This window comes from Polypterus senegalus, chromosome 9, assembly GCF_016835505.1.
Source record: "Polypterus senegalus isolate Bchr_013 chromosome 9, ASM1683550v1, whole genome shotgun sequence".
NCBI classification, from domain to species: domain Eukaryota; kingdom Metazoa; phylum Chordata; class Cladistia; order Polypteriformes; family Polypteridae; genus Polypterus; species Polypterus senegalus.
Window position 1 is genome coordinate 112,274,230 of NC_053162.1, and position 19,045 is coordinate 112,293,274.

The 19,045-nt window shown below is 38.4% G+C and overlaps 1 protein-coding gene across 1 annotated transcript in view; it reads left to right on the forward strand.

The window, feature by feature from the left end:
* Window positions 1–1,181: 1,181 nt before the first annotated feature.
* The window catches only part of LOC120534889 (putative ATP-dependent RNA helicase TDRD12), a 329,578-nt gene continuing 311,714 nt past the window's right edge, over window positions 1,182–19,045 (forward strand). Inside the window, exon 1 of the mRNA XM_039762401.1 lies at window positions 1,182–1,248. Coding sequence (XP_039618335.1) covers window positions 1,225–1,248 — 24 coding nt within the window. The 5' untranslated portion in view covers window positions 1,182–1,224. The remainder of the gene's footprint in view (window positions 1,249–19,045) is intronic.

The following is a 19,045-nucleotide window of genomic DNA, read 5'->3' on the forward strand; positions in this document are numbered from 1 at the left end:
TTCAAAGTTCCTACCCACAGTTTCACTCTTTACCTTCCTCTTCTCCTTCCTCTGGACGTGTCTCCCCCTTCTTCGGCAACAGTAGCCCAATTTTTGCCAGCACCCTGTTGGCCAACAGTAGTGGTGGACGTGGTTGTTAACTTGGGACTCGATCGATACGGTATGGAAATTTTTATCGTTGTCCCCATATTGGTTTGGCAAAATTTTACACCTGATGCCCTTTCTGACGTAACCCTCCCCATTTATCCGGGCTTGGGACCAGCATGAAGAAACACATTGGTTTGTTAATTCCCTGTGGCTGGGTTATGGTTGGTTATCCGTGTTAAGCAGAGTTTAATTTTACTAAATTATATGTGGTATTCAAATTGAACACGAAAGGTTTATTAGTTAAACTTAAAAATAAAATTAAAAATACTGAAAAAAATATTAATGGACAACAAATTCATTTTATTAGAAGGTATTGTATAACAGAGGTTCATTTCAGGAAAGCTAGTATTTCTAGAAATCTATCAGAAAACAGCAAATGAGATTATTCAAGTTTAATATTTTTTACTTTATACAGGTAAATGATATATTGGAATATCCTTCCATTACGACTAACAGTTGAAGATCATTACAGTTTATACGACAATGGTGTGACATGGAAGAGTAGAATAAAATATTGTAAATAGGCTTTCAAAAAGGTACAAGAGGTAGTAACTGAGTTTTGAGTGCTTTTTGAGTGAGTTTCATACTTAAAATGTTGTTTCAGCATATGAAGATGTGCATTGCAATGATGAGCAAAGGCCATTTAATTAACTTTATAAAGAGAAAGTTTGCAGTTTTTCCCTTAACTTTAGTTCATACTTATGATATGCTAGTTGTACATCAAACTACCTTTTCATACACATACTTTCATCTACTGGTAATGTTTGTAACACTGAGTCACTTCTTATTTCTGATGCAAAGTAATTACAGATAAGGTAATGGTGATAGTTTGAAAGAAAATTATATTTATGATCACTTTTAAAAGATTGTGATCTTTATTTTGCCTTCAGACTTTTGACAACTTAGCCTAACTTTTTATATTGTTATAGATGAAATGTCTATTGGGTTGATGTTCTCTATTTTGTTCTGATTTTAAGGTTTTTGTACTTACACATTATCTACTGACTGTAATATATTTGCATTGTTTTTCAGGTACCGTTTATTAAAGGAGCCAGTCACTAAAGTTCTATATCTATAATGTTTGAACTTCAAATTTTAAAGGTAAGGAATCTTTATTAACAAACTTCTGTCTAAAAATACAAAAATTAAATCTGAATTAAAAAGTTTAGAAGGGAGTACTGTTCATAGAGGAAGTTTAATGGAAGGAGAGTGGATTTGGACCTGATTTTATAGACAAGAAATGTTAAATTGGCTCTAATCTGTTGGGTGTACGAACTTCACCAATGAAGCTAATCAATAATGAATTTATTAGATTTATAATACAAGACAAAACCAGAACATTTTGAAATTGTTGGTTGCCCATGGGTTCCTTGTCAAATTAATAATCAAAAAAAAAAGTTTTAAGTAAGGTAAATGAGACAAACCTACCTTCATCACATTACTCATTTGCAGCTGACTTTTCAGTCTAGAGAGTAGCTGTGACATGATTAAAGCTGCTGAATATTTTGTAAACCTCTAATTTATCCACAATTTTATCAATTAAGTGTTTATTCTAACTACTGCTACTGCAGAGAATTCATGCTAATTTTTGCTTTATTCAAAGTTTTAGTGAATAATTTTACGTATTTAATTTTAAAACAATGATCTGAAGTCTCCTAAACTGGAGAAAATAAGAATATTTTATAAATGTCATGTTTATATGTGATTTTTCTCTATTTAATTTTTTTTTTTTTTCGAAAATTACAAGGTGATAGTCATAAGTTGCCAGCCCTTGTGTAAATTTTTCGCAACGGGTGAATATGTAGCTCTGTCCGAAATAAACCTGACTTATCCATTTAACAGACTACCCAATCATATTTAGCTAGCTTTTATATTTTTATTTAGTGTACTTGATATATCCCCAGTGAGGAAATTGTCTTTTTGCATGACCTTTAGGATTCATTGCCTCTTGAGCAATTTTCAGGCTATGGGTCTTTGTCAGGGCCCAACAGAGTTAGATCCTTTCTGGCAGTAAGGCCGGGTTTATACTTCACCCGACAAGACGCGTGGTGCAGCAACTGTTTACACTTGTGCGCATACTTTACGTAAATCTGGAGGAGTCCAGCAGGTGGCAGTGTGTGAGATTATCACAGTGAGAACATGTTTGGCTTTTCTGTGTTGTGAATTGCCTGGAACACACATTAAATTCTGATGACACCTTACTACAATATCTCTGAAAAGGACGTGTAATGATTAAATTCATCAATCCTGGGATGTTCATTCCTGCAAGCATTGGGCATGAGGCAGAAACAATCCTTGAACGGGGTCTCGGGTCATTGCAAGATGAATACAAGCACACACATACACTGGAGTCATTTTAGCGGCATCAAATCCCCAAATCTGCATATCTTTTGGAAGGAAACCGGATCACAGTGTGGAATCCAAGCAGGGAATACCAGCGACGTGGCTGCCTGCGAGAGAGCAGTGCTACCGCTCTGCCACCGTGTCACCCCCATGTGTGTAATTAACAATGTTCATTATTTAAACAAAATTAACAATTTATCTGTAAAATGTAACATACTTTAATGCATTTCATCATGAAAGTGATATCAAGTATAAATCTAAAGATTCTAACTTTGCAGAGAGTTGGAATATCATACATTTAATGTGTTCTGTGATTTATTGCTGCTTGCCGTAGCAATAAAATACTGGGATGATGTTTACGATGGATTGCTTTAATGATAAAGTAAACTACAAGGTTAAAGTGGACATTTTGAGATTAAAGCCAAAATTTCTACTTTAATCACAAAATGCACATTTTCACCATGTCCTTAATTTTTTTTCTCGGTGGTTCAAATACAGAGCTATACATTATGTTGCTGTTGTGAAGCTGCAAAAAAGATGGTATATGAGACTTTTAAAATATATCGCGTCATTTAGATCCGGAAAGTGCGATGCTTGAATATAAAAGCACCACGAATGCATCTGTATGTTGGCATTTTGCTTCACCATATCGAGCAATTCATCAAACATTGGAGCGTGCACATCAATCCTGTAGAATCCGCATAGAGGCTTTTTGTCACATGTAGATAGTAAACACAGACTCTGATGTCATGTTACGACTTTTAGCACACTGCGTCCCCTGACTTTTTGCTGGTACTGCAACTCGCACATGGGATGCGTTAATTTCTGCGGACCTGCTCAGAGGACATATTAAATGAACGCTGGGAACACTTGGCAGCCATGATGCTGGCACATACACGTTCTGAGCGTGAAATATAAACAAGCCCTAATAGAACTTGAACTGGCAACCTTCCAGATAGGAGAGCAGATTGTTAACCTCACAACCACCACTCTGAGACATTATTTTATTTCAGGGCATTCAAGAGTGATAAAGGTGGCATCTGGCAATTTGTATTTAGTAGAATTACAGGCAGTATTTATCAATTCTATTAAAAGAAATACTGTGGATCTAACATTCACATCAGCACTACTCACTAGCATGAATTTCTTGAGTCAATCAGCTTTACTTTAACAAAAGAACAATTATTTGGTGGCCGAGTATAAGTGTGTTACACTTGTACATATATATGTATGTGCTGTATGTGTGTGTATACAATACAGTTTAGTTTTGTATAGCCCAAAATTACAAGTGCCGCAATGGGCTTTAACAGGCCCTGCCTTTTGACAGCCCCCCAGCCTTGATGCTATAAGAAGACAAGGAAAAACTCTAAAAAGAAAACACTTGTAGGGAAAAAAAATGCAAGGAACTTTGGGAAATGCAGTTCAAAGAGAGAACCCTTTCCAGGTATGTTGGGTGCGCAGTGGGTGTCAAAAGTACACAAGTAGTCCTCAATACAATATAATAGTACAATAAAAATATTACAAGTGCAGAGCAGAATTCAACAGTAGATGATATTACATAGTACGATTTGAATTTGTTCAGAGTCCTGGAGACCTCTGCCATCAAGCTGCCTTTCCCTTATTGGCCATTCCACAGCTGAGTTGGTGCTGGTCCAGCAAATCCAATAAAAGGACCCCTCTACCTGACAATTACTGCGATCCTTCATCATAGATGACTTTACCTTAGACAGGCAAAACAACTTTGTAGGTGGGCAGTGGCACCAAAGCCACATTTGAGTACTGAAAACAGAAACAGAATAGGTAAGGGTTAGTAGCAAATTCTTACTATTGTATTACTTATGTTTTAGTGCTAATGACCAACGACAGAGATGCGGTCTGTACAGTTAATCGGCAGCTCTAGTCAGGACATGCTAAAGTGAATTAGTGAGTCTTCAGCCAGTATTTGAAAGCTGAGAATGAAGGGGCATCCCTTACAGTAGCAGGCAAACCATTTCATAGTTTTGGAGGTTCTGTAACTAAAAGTTAGACATCCCAACGTTATTTTATTAATCCTTGGAATTGTAAGCAGACTGGTATATTGAGATATTAATGTACATTCTGGTTTGTAAGTCATGGTAAGTTAAGACAAGCAAGCCTGACCTTGACCATTTAAGGCTTTATATGTTAAAAGGAGGATTTTGAAATCTGCCCCAAACTTAACCGGGAGCTAGTGTATGGATTTAAGAACTAGTTATGTATTTATATTTTCTTGCTCTTATAATAATTTTTGCAGCAACATTTTGGATTACCTGGAAGCTATATAAAGAACAGTTTGAACACCGCATTGCAGTAGTTAATCCCACTGGAAATAACTGCATGAATTAATCTTTCAGAATCCTGCTTATTTAAAAACGCCTTAATTTCCCAACATTTTTAAGATGGAAGAACCATGATTTAGACAATGTGTGCCTTAAATAACATGCTAGAATAAAAGATTACTCCTAGATTGTGGGCAGATTAAGTAAAATTTATGTTGATTCCAACTGAGTTAAATGATGACAAAATATTGTTGCGATCAACATCATTCCCTCCAATAATTAACATCTCTGTTTTATCCGTGTTTAAAGACAAGTACAGTGGAACCTTGGTTCATGACCATAATTCGTTCCAAAACTCGGGTCGTAAACTAAGTTGGTCGTGAACCGAAGCAATTTCTCCCATAGGATTGTATGTAAATACAATTAATCCGTTCCAGACCGTACGAACTGTATGTAAATATATGTAAAGATTAAGCACAAATATAGTTAATTACACCAATTTTACATAATTGTAAAAACATTGAATAACACTGACACAAAACACCCAGGCTCCCTGCTCAGCTACACGAGCATGCTCGCACGCGCTCTCTCTCCCTCTCTCTCTCTCTCTTGGAACAGAGGGAAACATTTGAACAAATCCGAACTTTAAAAACCAACCACAAGCAACCAAAAAACATTGCAAGAGTTCATGCTAATAGCCTTACAGCCTGATGGTTGTAAACACTTTTTTTTTTTTTTTAAATGAGTTTTAAGCACAGGGAAAAAAGCGAACATTTGAACAAAAAGAAAAATAACATTGCAACAATTCACGCTACGAACTGAAAAATTAACTTTTGAAAAATCCGTAATACAAAAACCACCTAGAAAACTAACCTTGCATGAGTCGAGTTCTGGCATGTGGAGAGGAGGAAGAATCTGGCTCCGCAGTGGAGGGATGTTTTCCTTCATGTGTTTTCTCTCTTGTGATTTCTTGGGTTTCTGGTGTGTTTAGCTGGTGGGAGCGAAAGCCTCATGCAGCCATTCCAAAAACAAAGTCCTTGTGACCCAACCCTTCATGTTTGCCCTCCACATTACTGGCAGTCTGGCTTTGTTTACATTGTGCTGCTTGAAAGCACGAGGGTTCTCAAATTGGTAAATGAGTAAACTGGTAAACAGTTTTTCCACCTCTTCTAGCACTTGAAGCCTCTGCCTGGTTAACGCTGTAACTCCTTTTGCAATATCAGCTGCTTTAATAGATTCTTTATGCTTTAGAATAGTCGAAATTGTAGATTTTGACTTCTTGTACTCGGCTGCAAGATCAGTAACACTAACGCCATGCTCAAACTTTTCAATTTCTTTCTTTACTTCAATTTCAATTTTCTTCAAAACGTTATTCTCACTACTGTTAACTGCAAAAGCACACGAAATACTGTAGAGCACAAAGAGAGCGCAGGTAAAGCATGCACGTCTGACTGAGAACAATGAACAGGGAGTGGCTCTGCTTAAACACAGTAATCGGCGCGTATGAACCAACCAGGCAGAAACGCACGTGCACGCACCCTCTCTCTCTCTAACCCCCCCCTCAGCAGCAGGCAGGCACTCGCGCAAGTGCAGCACCCTCCCTCCCTCTCTCGCTCAGCAGCAGACAGGCACGTCTGACTGAGAGCAATGCAACACATGCGTAAATCATCGGCGCGCACAAACCGAAAGGGAAACTGGCTTGTTCGTATACCGAGTGTGTGATTGTGAACCGAGGTAAAAGTTTGGCGAACCGAGTTGTACGTGAACTGAGATGTTCGTGAACCGAGGTTCCACTGTAGTTCTCATTCATCCACTCCTTTAATTCATTAGCACAGGTAATAAAAGATAACATCGTAAAAACTTGATCTAAAAGAAAGGTACAACTGGGTGTCCTCTGCATAAGAGTCAAAATAAACATTGTTTTCTTATGATTGATCCAAGTGGAAGCATGTAAAGTGAACCATATCTCAGTTCTGTGTATAATGATGGAGCACTGTCCGCATATACTTGTTGGAATCTATACTAATAAATGGCAAAGCCCTCACTGACTGACTGACTCACTCACTCACTCACTCACTCACTCACTCACTCACTCATTACTAATTCTCCAACTTCCCGTGTAGGTAGAAGGCTGAAATCTGGCAGTCTCATTCCTTACAGCTTACTTACAAAAGTTGGGCAGGTTTCATTTCGAAATTCTACGCGTAATGGTCATAACTGGAAGCTATTTTTCTCCAAATACTGTAATGGAATTGAGCTCGATGGCCGTGGGGGGCGGCGTTTCGTGTGACATCACGCCTCCCATGTAATCACGTGAACTGTCAATGCAGTACGTAGAAAACAAGGAAGAGCTCCAAAAAGCGCTGAAGAAAACATGCATTATATAATTGAGAAGACAGCGAAACAATTAGAAGCGAGCGAGTGACATATACAACCATATTTATAAGTGCAGCTACTTTGGAAACAGCACGGTGTAAACCTAAAGTTTAAATTGAGTTCATAGACAGGCTGCCGCTGGCGTTTGTCATGCCCACGGCTAATGCGGGATACAAGTTTAATGAGAGAACGCAGGGTATAAATGAGAGTTTTGATCACTTTGTAACTAAGTTAAAATTTCAGGAGAAGGGCTGTGCTTATGCAAATTCTGAGAGACTGTGTTTGTGGGGGGATTGACAGTTAAGGCGGGTGGGGGAGTCGTGTCATCTCCCCTCCCATTCACCTCATTTCGCTCTGAACTGAGCGCCGCAGCTAACACGGTCTTGCGGAACCAACTTAGTGACGCTGCCACCAAATACTCGCAGAAAAATCCACAAAGTAATACACACGCTGTCTCTAGAGCTTCTCCACACTCTGAATCCTCCAGGCACTACTTACAAAAAGTTACATTGACAATCATGTTACGTTATTTTTAAAATGTTTCCTTTTCTTAGCACAAGCACAGCTGAGAAGCCTCGATGCATGTGCTCCATAACGCGTTAAAAAATAACGCATTTAATCACACTTTGCATTCCAAGCAAAGGGGAACTTGTGTCAATGCATGATTTCCTGGTACACCGATTACATTGATGCACACATCAGAGCTACAAAAATGTAACAGTCGGAAGAAAGCGTGTTGCTACGACTGATTGGAGGAAAATTTTATTTCAAAAGACTACTCGACGGAAGCCTTGATGAAAGCGTGTTTTTTTGCGTATATATTTGTGTATGTATGTATATATGTGTATGTATATGACCGACACAATCATGACAATGTCAATCATGTTACGTTATTAAAATGTTTCCTTTTCTTTTTCATAATTTCTTTAACACACTACTTCTCCGCTGCAAAGCGTGGGTATTTTGCTATCTATACTAATAAAAAGCAAAGCCCTCACTCACTCAACACTAATTCTCCAACTTCCTGTGTAGGTAGAAGGCTGAAATTTGGCAGGCTTATTCCTTACAGCTTACTTAAAAAAGTTAAGCAGGTTTCATTTCGAAATTCTACGTCCGCCATGTTGAACTTTCTTATTTATGGCCCCATCTTCACGAAATTTGGTAGGCGGCTTCCCAAACGATAACTGAATCCTACTTATGTACATATATACGTCCATAGCCTACAGCTCGGTCACCGTGTGAGGCGGCGTTGGGTCCCCTATCCCTACGCCTCCCACGTGGTTGGCTGCCTGCCTATATAAGGCCGTCCGTCGCTCCAGTCTCTACATTCCCTTCCTTGCTTTGCCACAGGATTCACGTCTCCCTGCTGATAACTCAACTTCAATATTTTGTATTACTCTACTGTAGGAATTTTCCTTGTTAGGCTTTTTGGTGATGTATGAGTTGGAGATCTGTACATGCATAGTTGAAGAATGATGAACTTTCTATACCCTAGGATTTTATATTCTCCCTTGTGTTAATTTTCTTCCCCAATTTGAAAAATCTGTTACAAGCCCTGAATAAGTTACATTTTCCTATAGTTCCTATTTAAAACTATTTTTTAATATGTGTGTTCTGGAACAATTTAAACTGCTTATGATGTTGAACTATTTTTGTTTACTTACTATTGTAGCTAAGTTTGTGATAAAAGTAACCTATTAAACACTTTTCAGAAAAGCAGGATAATGTTGACATAGAATGATTTTTTTTTTTTTTATAGAGCATTGTGTGTTTTGTGATGGATTTAATTGGGTCCAGTTTGGAAAGATGGAGGTCAATGGGCAGAGAAAGGGGACTGCCTTGTCTGGAACATTTGTAAGCAGGACAAATATAACTTCTGAATGAGGGATTAGTGGAACTAGTCTTGATGTTGTGTATTGCATCTTTATAAGATGTTTAAGTCAAAGTTGTTACTTCGCAATCATGGTATATATCATTTTGCAATAAGAAAATGCATTTGAAAGTGAAGAATGTTTATGAATATATTATGAAAAAAAAATTAAACCAGCCTAACCTTATGTTTCATAATGAAGGGTATGCTTACTGGGGTCTGATATGTAAAGAAAAGTGTTAACTCTCAACCGAATATGTTCATGTTTCAAGAAGAAAATTTTAATTATAAATTTTAACTTTATTACACACGCATTACATATTCATATTTTAAGAAGTAAAAAAATGTGTATAACACCACTGTTTGTGAGATTCTGCTATTTTAAAAGACCGGCCATGCGCTGTCCTTGCCGCAGCCTGTAGAGTGGGTTGAAGTACTTGTACCGAAGTACATGAATTCACCACAAAGTCATTGACTAGTAGCATTATAGAGTTTAAATCTTGATGTCCAGATGTAGATTGTTGTCTTGGTAGGAAAGTAGATAACTGAGAAAGTCACACAACGACAAATCTTTTTACTTTTTCCACATATTTTCAAGCTGTTTTCTTTATTTCGCAAAGAACCTACCTTCTGGTGCTAAATTGATAATGTGCACATGTTCTTCTGTAAGATGCAATATTAAATTTGTAGAAAGCACATAACCTACCATTCCAGAGCAGTATCATGGTGTAGCTGGAGCCTATACCAGCAAGCACTGAGCGCAAGCAAGAAAAATCCGTGTCAATCCATTCCATTGCAGGGTGAATGACATACTAGTCATGTCATAATACTAGAATTTTATTATTTGAAACCAATACCAGTGAAAATTTGAGATACTCAGTGCTTTTGAATGCCACGGCAAAAACAGAAATCCCACTTAATAATTTTTTTTTTTTTTTTTATTTAAATTATGCATCTATTACTGAAGTGAATGGTATTGTGCCTTAAATACATAAATACTAACAGCAGATTTAAACTGTTGGTATATCTATCAAGTAGTATCCCCGGCTGTCACCTCATTTAAGAAAATGCATATTGGAATTCATAAATATGAAAATAGAGTGCAGGAATCCCTCATGAGTTTCTTAGTATGCACACATTCTAAATGTAGTCTATTTCCTGTCCAATAACTGAAAAGTACTGTAACAGTTTTGTAACAGGGTGCTTTTGAAATATAATTTGTCAGTGAAACACTTTTAAGATGGTAGCATGTGCTGTTGTGTAACATTTTATAAAGGGTGGGCCATGGAAAAGTAGCCTGCCTACAATACTGGTGCCATGCTCTTTGGAGGATGCCTTAACCACTTCGCAACCAGAAAATGGGCGTTTGTGCATGGTGTCAGGAACATGAATAGTGGTCCCAATTTTCTTTGAGTCTATTGTGAATACTCCGGATTACCTCGACATCTTTGAACAATTTTACAACCAACTAACACTAGAAGAAAAAATGTACAGTGATCCCTCGCAATATCGTGGTTTGACTTTCACGGCTTCACTTCATTGCAGATTTTATATGTAAGCATATCTAAATATATATCACGGATTTTTCACTGGTTCGCGAATTTCTGCGGGCAATGGGTCTTTTAATTTATGGTACATGCTTCCTCAGTTGGTTTGTCCAGTTGATTTCATAAAAGGGACGCTATTGGCGGATGGCTGAGAAGCTACCCAATCAGAGCACGCATTACATATTAAATAAAACTCCTCAATGATATACAATATTTTCCCCACGCGGTGCTTCGAATACTTAAAAGCCCGAATGGCACCGATTGATTTTTGATTGTTTGCTTTTCTCTCTCACTCTCTGAAATTCTCTGCTGCTGACAGAGGGGTTGTTAGCAGAGGTGCTGTTCGCACACTGGCCTAGAGGATAAGGACGCTCCTCTGAAAAATCCTGAAAGACTACCTTCACATTGCTCCCTTCCTTGTGGCTGCTTTGTCAGGCGGTTCTTCGCATACATAAAAGCACCCATTGAATTTTGATTGTTTGCTTTTCTCTCTCTCTCTCTCTCTCTCTCTCTCTCTCTCTCTGACCTTCTCTACTTCTGATGCGCACTCCTTTGAAGAGGAAGATATGTTTGCATTCTTTTAATTGTGAGCTGGAACTGTCTTCTGTCTTGTCATGGAGCACAGTTTTAAAGTTTTGAAAAAGAGACAAATGTTTGTTTCCAGAGTTTTAACGTCCCTGTCTCTACAACCTCCTGTGTTTCTGTGCAAATATGTGACAATATGTGATATGCTTGACAATATAAAAATAACAATATAAACGTATGGTTTTTACTTTTCACCTTTCGCGGGGGGGTTCTGGAACGCAGCCCCCACAATCGAAGAGGGATCACTGTACTACTTTTTCCAACAAGATGCGGCAATATGCCACACCTTGCGCGACTCACTGGCACGGGTTTATGAATTGTTAACAGAAGAGCAAACTGTAAGGGGTTATTGCCACCACATTACCTGACTTGTCCACATGCGATTTTTGTGGGGAAGTTTTAAAGCAGAAAATGTATGCCAGCAATCCACATACCCTGGATGAACTCAAGGAAAAAGGTGTTGTCACTGATTAGGAATCTGGTTGGAACAAAAACCTGCAACCACAGGGGGTCATCAGGACCGACTTTGAGAACACCTGAGCTAGAAGAAGTGACTGAGGAGAGGGAAGTCTGGGCATCTCTGCTCAAGCTGCTGACCCCACGATCCGATCTCGAATAAGCGGAAGAGGATGGATGGATGGATATTGAAGCGCTTGCCTTGTTTAATATACAGTAGACCCCAGCGAACTCACGGTTCAGAGTTCGCTGCCTCAGTCATTCGTGGATTTTTCCTTAGAATCTAATTGTTAGCGGAAAACGCAAATATTCTCCAATTTTTATGGCTTTTTTTCGTGGCAATGCTGTACTGTAGAGAGAACAGAAAGCAACTGTAGAGGAAAATGTGGCTTGGGATGGTGAAAGTAGTCAATAGAAGTTGTAACTGCGATTCCCAGCAGTCTCTGGAGTGGCTCTGATTGGTCTTCTGCTGAGGGTGCTGGGGCTTTTGGGGTCAAAGAATGTCCGCATGGCTTTTAAAAAGGTAGCCGGTGACCAAAAGCAAAAAAAAAAAAAAAAGTTTTTGTAATTTGTGTTTCAAGTTCCTGTCTGTCTGCCTCCTTTTGGGCTACCTGTACTTATTCGTTTTGTCATGTATTGTTTCATGGTTGGGGTCTGGATTGCCTGCCGTCTGCCTGTGTACATGGGGACTAAGTGGATTCATGGCCATCCTACAAAGAAAGGAGCGCTCCTGAACCCATCCACCCGTCTTCACTATTTAAGGAACTAGCAGGGCTGTGGAGTCGGTAGATAAATGCTCCGAATCCTCAGTTTCTAAATCCTCCGACTCCCCGACTCCTCTGTATGTATATACTATGCTAATGTATTTTCTACATCCATTGAAGGAAAGGAAGGCAACATGTCCTAGCCAGAACTACTGGCTAGGAAGCCAACACTCTACTATAATGCCAGATTAAAGACCAGCACAGTTGATTGGCGGCCGCAGATTGCGGGTGTCCACATGAATGGGCAGATCCAGCTTGCCGAAAATCTCGACCACCGCCCCCATCCAAAGTAATGTGATGCCTCTGTCTGCTGCAGTGGCTGTCTCAGCCAGCCGGAAGTTTAGTGCATTGTGTCACTTACCGGCCAGCAGAACGAGTCTCTGCTGGAGACAGGTAGGGAGATCTGTGTTCTCGGCTCCTTCGGCCCCCTACACTAGTGCATAACGAAGGGGAGCCGACGGAGCTGAGAACACACCAGATGATTTTTCAGGCGTTTGACGCGTGATGACTCGTTGAACGGCCGAAAAATCGGCAGTGCATCTGTAAATGTATGGGGGGCTTTAGGCTAGGTTCACAGTTCCCTGTAACAGTGGAACACGACACAATGGAAAGCGGTGCCGCACCTTACCTGTGCATTACATCCCATATAGTGACGCATACAGTCAATGAAAAGCATGCCTCATGGTTACTTGACATGTTCGTTTTGTGGTAACATTATGCACTGCATGCATTCGGCTTTATTCTTACAGCAGAGAAGTAGTTCATTATGACTGTTTGTGAATTGGGACATTTCAACTTACTTTTTTTAATTCCCATTTAAATTTAGTAGGAGTTGGAGTCGGTTAACTTTTTGCCGACTCCAACTCCAGGTACCCAAAATTTACTCCGACTCTCTGACTCCGACTCCACAGCCCTGGGAACTAGTGGTAGGACTATCTTTACATTCCCATTCAACGTGCAAATCTCTGGACTATATATCATTACATTTAATCCGTTGCTGTTTTTCGTTATTTACTGTGTGTTTTGTTTTGTGCTTTGTTGTATTAAATGTGTAATTGCTGTAAAGGAAACTGGTGGTATTATTTGTTTGTTTTCATTATATTCTTTATTTGCTGTTTGATTACCGGTTTGCTTTGTTTTTGTCTCTGTTTGTGAGTGAGTGCAGGTCGGGCCAAGGCTGGGTGTGTCCCTCGAATCTTCACCATAAAAACAAATAAATTGCCGTCGTGTTGATGGTGAGAATCTTAGCGACACTGGACCGTTGCAGCGTTTATTCATTTCTCCTTGCTTCTGATTGACTGTGATGCCTTTCCAGCTGTGTTATGTTTTCCATTTTGTTCCTCTTAACCCTTAAACCGCCAAAGCTGGCTATAGTCATTTCCTAGTGCCATTTTGCGAGTATGCAGGAGCTGATCAGTCCGTGCCATACATTCGTTGAGAAGCCAGCTCATTTCCACTGCCAGCACCTTGTAAGCAGGGTGGCTGAACACACCCTTAGAAGACATGGATGCTCCTCAAAAAACCCCTTAAAAAAACGATGATATACTACCGTCCCATTGCTCTTTTACTTGCAGCTGCACTGTTCTGTGATAGGCGTCTTGCGCAACACTACACTTACTTAGAAGCCTGAACAGCACCTGTCCTTTTTGGCTAATTGCTTTGGTTCTCTCTCCTCCCCCAGAATCCTCTGCTCGTGTTGGGGGTCCCGCTTCCGTTGTGCTTCCTTATGATGTTTGTCTATTCTTTAATCGAGAACTAAATACATACTGAGCTCATTTCTCTTCTGAAAGAGACATGCTTATTTGAAGTGTTGAGATTTAGGTTATACTGCAACTTTAAATTTAGAAGTAAATTATGAGTTTGTGAGTCTAATAAATATAACTATTTTTAGTGAATTTTAACATTTCTTGTCCCACAAAATAAATTTCAGTGGGAAAGAGCAGTCCAGGTCATCCTGGATGGGGAAGCAAACTGAAGCCGGTCTAAATGTCAAATTTTATATTCTTAAGACTATTGAGAGTGCCTTTTTAGCAGTATTTAAGTGCAAATTAAGAGCAGAACTATCCATTTATTGCATGGTAGCGCACAGGTATTCAAATATCCTATACAATACTAATACAGTAATCCCTCCTCGATCGCGTGAGTTGCTTTCCAGAACCCCCCGTGATAGGTAAAAATCCGCGAAGTAGAGACCATATGTTTGTATGTTAATTTTTACATATTTTAAGCTCTTAGAAACTATCCCACACTGTTTATAAATATTCTCCGCACAGTTATACAGTAAACCCTTGTTTATAGCGGTTGATCCGCTCCAGACAGATAAATGGATTTCCAAGAAGTAGGATTCTTTATTTATAAATCTAATATTTTCGCAGTTAGAGAATTGAAAACCTGTTTACAACCTTCTAAATACGTTTTTTAACATTATTAGCGCCCTCTAGACATGAAGTAACACCCTTTAGTCAAAAGTTTAAACTGTGCTCCATGACAAGACAGAGATTAAAGTTCTTTCTCACAATTAAAAGAATGCAAACAGATCTTCCTCTTCAAGGTGCGCCATCAGGAGCAGAGAATTTCAGCAAACCAGCGAAAAATCCGTGATATATATTTAGATATGCTTACATTTAAAATTCGCGATGGAGTGAAGCCGCGAAAGTCGAAGTGCGATATAGCAAGGGATTACTGTACTAATATTCAGTACTATACTATAGTGTTTTAATCAGTAACACTATTGATCTGCTAATCCTAAATTCTGTGTTCGAAGTGGCAATTGTTTGTTTAAATTATGTCAGATATATTTTTAACGTGCAGATTTCTGAAAATGTTACACATTTTACAGTTGCAACATGTATTTTTATTATTGTTTGACACAAAGACTCATTTTCTTTGTCTATAGAAAATTAAAAAAAATAAATAAATAAAAAATAAAAAATTTCCATCCCAGTTACCCAGGGGAGAAAATTCCTGAACAGGGCACTGGTTCTTTGCATTTTGTTTATTATTTGGATTTTTTTTTTGTGTCTGAATGAAAAAGATCTTTTAAGAGAAACTCCAGTAAAACCAAAAAGTTGTATATTTTAACATAACCCCGGTAGAAGTTATATTTTTTTATTATAACATTCAAAAGGCTTTTCTGTGTCATTGAGTTAAAAAGGTTTTTCTTACTTATGCAACCTGCTCAATTAAGTTTTTTTTGTGTAGTGTTTCATTTAGTACAAGTGCAGAGCACTGTAACAAGTTCACAGGTAAAGCTACATATTTTTTTAAACGCCATATCAGATTCTGTCTTGAAGTATTACTCATTGAAACAGCCCATCCAGTATTAACTTTACATATTGGTGAATAGAAGTTAGACACACTGAGCCAATTCTTTGAAAAGGGTGGGTGTAGGATTTGTCCGGATCCTGAGTTTCACAGAGCAGATTGATTAATGAAGAATAATAGTAGTAATCTTAATATTGGTAGTAATCATAATAAACCATGATGTACATTTTGCTGCTGTTAATCTTTGTTCTGTTAGTGGTCAGCATTACAACTGATATTATTTGAGTATTCTCTGTGATGAAGTGTGTCCCGATGGATGTGTATATAGCTGCAACATGTACTAGTGGTGAGAGCCATTTCAGCACAGCATATTGCTATAGAATTAATACACAGCTGAATGAATCCTAGTATAGACTCAGTTTTGCTTTTTGATGATGTGTTCAAAAGTCACACACATGCCGCATTAATGCTTAAAACTAGAATTGCCAGAGCCTACGAAAAAACTTGTAGATCCATCCCACCTTAAAATGCTTCTCACCTCTCTGTTAGCGACTTTTGTACTTTAAATGTTGTTAAGTAGCAAACAGCCTACTATCGCATCCCCCCACCGACGCACAGTTTTCTCAGCTCAAGTATGTTTACCTGTGTGTCAGTTGCTTAGAGCTGTATAGAGTGAGAAGTCAAGCAAAATTACATCTTTTATAAATATCGTTATTTGGAACACTTGCATTTCATGTGTGTTCTGTGTCTACAACGATCTATGCACAGTAAACACATCGTTAAAACAAACATTTTTCATGTTTTAGTAATAATTGACAAAATGTAGACATGAAGTGTATAATGTGTGAAGGCTGAATTCGAAATATCAAAGAAACACTTTCACAAAAGATACAAGTATAACAGAACAAATGCGTTTTTTTCCAAGAATTTAACCGAAGAAAAAAAAATCAGGTTAGTGTTGCTTGTTGTCCTGACTTCTCAGGTAGTATACTGGTTAGAGCTGCTGACTCCAATTCAGAAGGTTCTGGGTTTGAGACTTAACGTCTCTCAAAATAAATGTTTTGAGTAGTGAGCTGTTCTTATTGTTAATATTATACAATAAAAGCATACATTTGATTTGTGTCCGAATCAGCTGCTGTAAATGTATAGTACTTGTCAAAGTTAGCGTCTTTTTTTTTTTTTTTTACTAGTTTTAATTTATTATCTTCCTACAGCATAAAGTAACAAGTATACTGCAGGTCTTCCTCTGTTTGATTGTCAAGGGCATGCTCACAAATTAAGTACGCGAGCAATGGTACGAGAATGCAGTTAGACTTTTTTTGGGCACATACACCATGCTAGTGTTTAGATCTGGACGGTGTAGCGTTGGAGAACTCTAAGTCGTGCTGTTTCTTTGACGGACAGGTGATTGGCAGAATGACTCTGGACTTTCGCCTTTATGCCTGGTGCAGCTGCTGCTGTTCTTATGTGAGTGGACGTTTCTTGCGGGGAGGGTTTCTGTTTTCTCCGACCTGAGTTCACCTCTTATAGTGTGTCTTTATTTGAAAACAGCAGTGTCAGATCGGGGCGAGCGTGAACACTGACTTTGATAAGCACTATAAATTTACAGCGGTTGTTAGACGTAAATCAAATGTATGTTTGTTTTTATTGTATAATAACAATAATAGCAGCTGTTTACTCAAAACGGTAAACTTGAGAAGCTGCCTGCATTGAACCCAGAAGCTCTTGATTGGGAGTCAGCAGTTTTTAGCATTGCACCGCCACCTTATACACGTCGTAAAGACGGTCCTTGGGTGTGTGTGGGAACTGTTAACATTTGAATATGATGATTGTATATGTGTGCGAACGAGATTGGGAAAACTGTGGATGCGAGTGGTGTGCGTGACTGAGAATGACTGGTGTGAAGCCTGGAGTCCAAATATCAAATAAATGCTTACACAAAAAGTACGAGTATAATGGAGCAAGTGTGCTTTTATTCAAGAATATAACCAAAGAAAGAAAGCAGCTTACAGTTGGTGGTTTGAGACAGCTTGCGTGGTGCAATGCTAAGAACTGCTGACTACCAATCAAGAGCCTCAGGAGCTTTGGGACATGATAAATTACGTTTCCCCAGAATTGTTTTAGTTTGAGATGCGTTGGATAAAAAAATGGCTGAAACCCCACCTGACAAGTTAATTACAGGGGTCTTTATCCTCTGTTGGAATTATGCCAGTTGACAGAGAAATCTACTAGGCATCAAAGAATAAACTGGGGATTAATTTAGGCTTAATGTTTATTTGATTTTCTTTGAACTTATTAATGCCATGGTGATGCTCAGTGTTTCTGAAAACTGAGCTATATGCCGTTTCTCATGGCAGTAAACTGGTCTAATACAAACATCTTTCCTTTAGAGGAGGCAGCCATACTAGACTTAAAATCTTTTGTTAACTTGATGTGGAGAACTTTCTGAATCAAACTTGAGAACTTGGTACAAAATATTCTGGTAGAGAACATCATTGAAACCTCTAATGAAAGTTGACTAGAGTAATATGTTTTATTTTGGGCCCTAGATGAGGTATAAGGAAAAAAGAAATGGGAGAGAGCTACTGTTGACACACACCCATTTGTCACCAAGGGTCCGATGGTTTCCAGGCCAAATGAATTTTTATCTTGTTTGACTATTCTTCTTATACAGCTAGCATTTGCACCTTAATTATGTACCTGTGCAGAGCAAAAACACAATGCTTTCCATGCAAGTGTGGTGTTCAGGTTGCAATCAGTTAAAATAACCACATGATGATCTTTTTTTGTTAAGTTAGCTCTTTCAAACCCTTCTGGAAAACCTTGTTAGAAAACAGTCTACATTGATAACTGAAATTAGTGATTTTTTTTTATTATTTTAAAGGCAGCAGCCAGTTTTAGGCATTTGCCAGAAGAAAGTATATGACAGAATCAAATATTGTTTTGTACTCCTCCACAGAAAATATGCAGACTTGGTTTCAGTCAAGTTACTGAACAATTTTCAAGGGTATGTTATAAATGCAGGTATTTTCCCCTTCATAGTTCATGTTACACCTACCGTAAAAATGGTATGTTGCTTTGCCTAAAAACTACTTTTGACAGTTTTGATTTAGAATAAAATACTTGATAGTTGATATTACATATTATTGTACCAAGTCTCTAGATTAGTTTCTTGGGCGTTTTCCACATTTTCAAGGCCACCTTTTGACTGTTTAGTAGGACTACAACAATAGCACTACTTGTTTAGAGTACACAGTAAAGCAATACTTATATAGTAAAACAGGTTGGGAGTTGTATATGAAAAATATCCATACCTTTTTTTTTTAATAAAAACAAAAAAAGAACTACTTTGGTCTAATACAGTATAACCGGCAGCTACAGCTTGAGACTGTATAA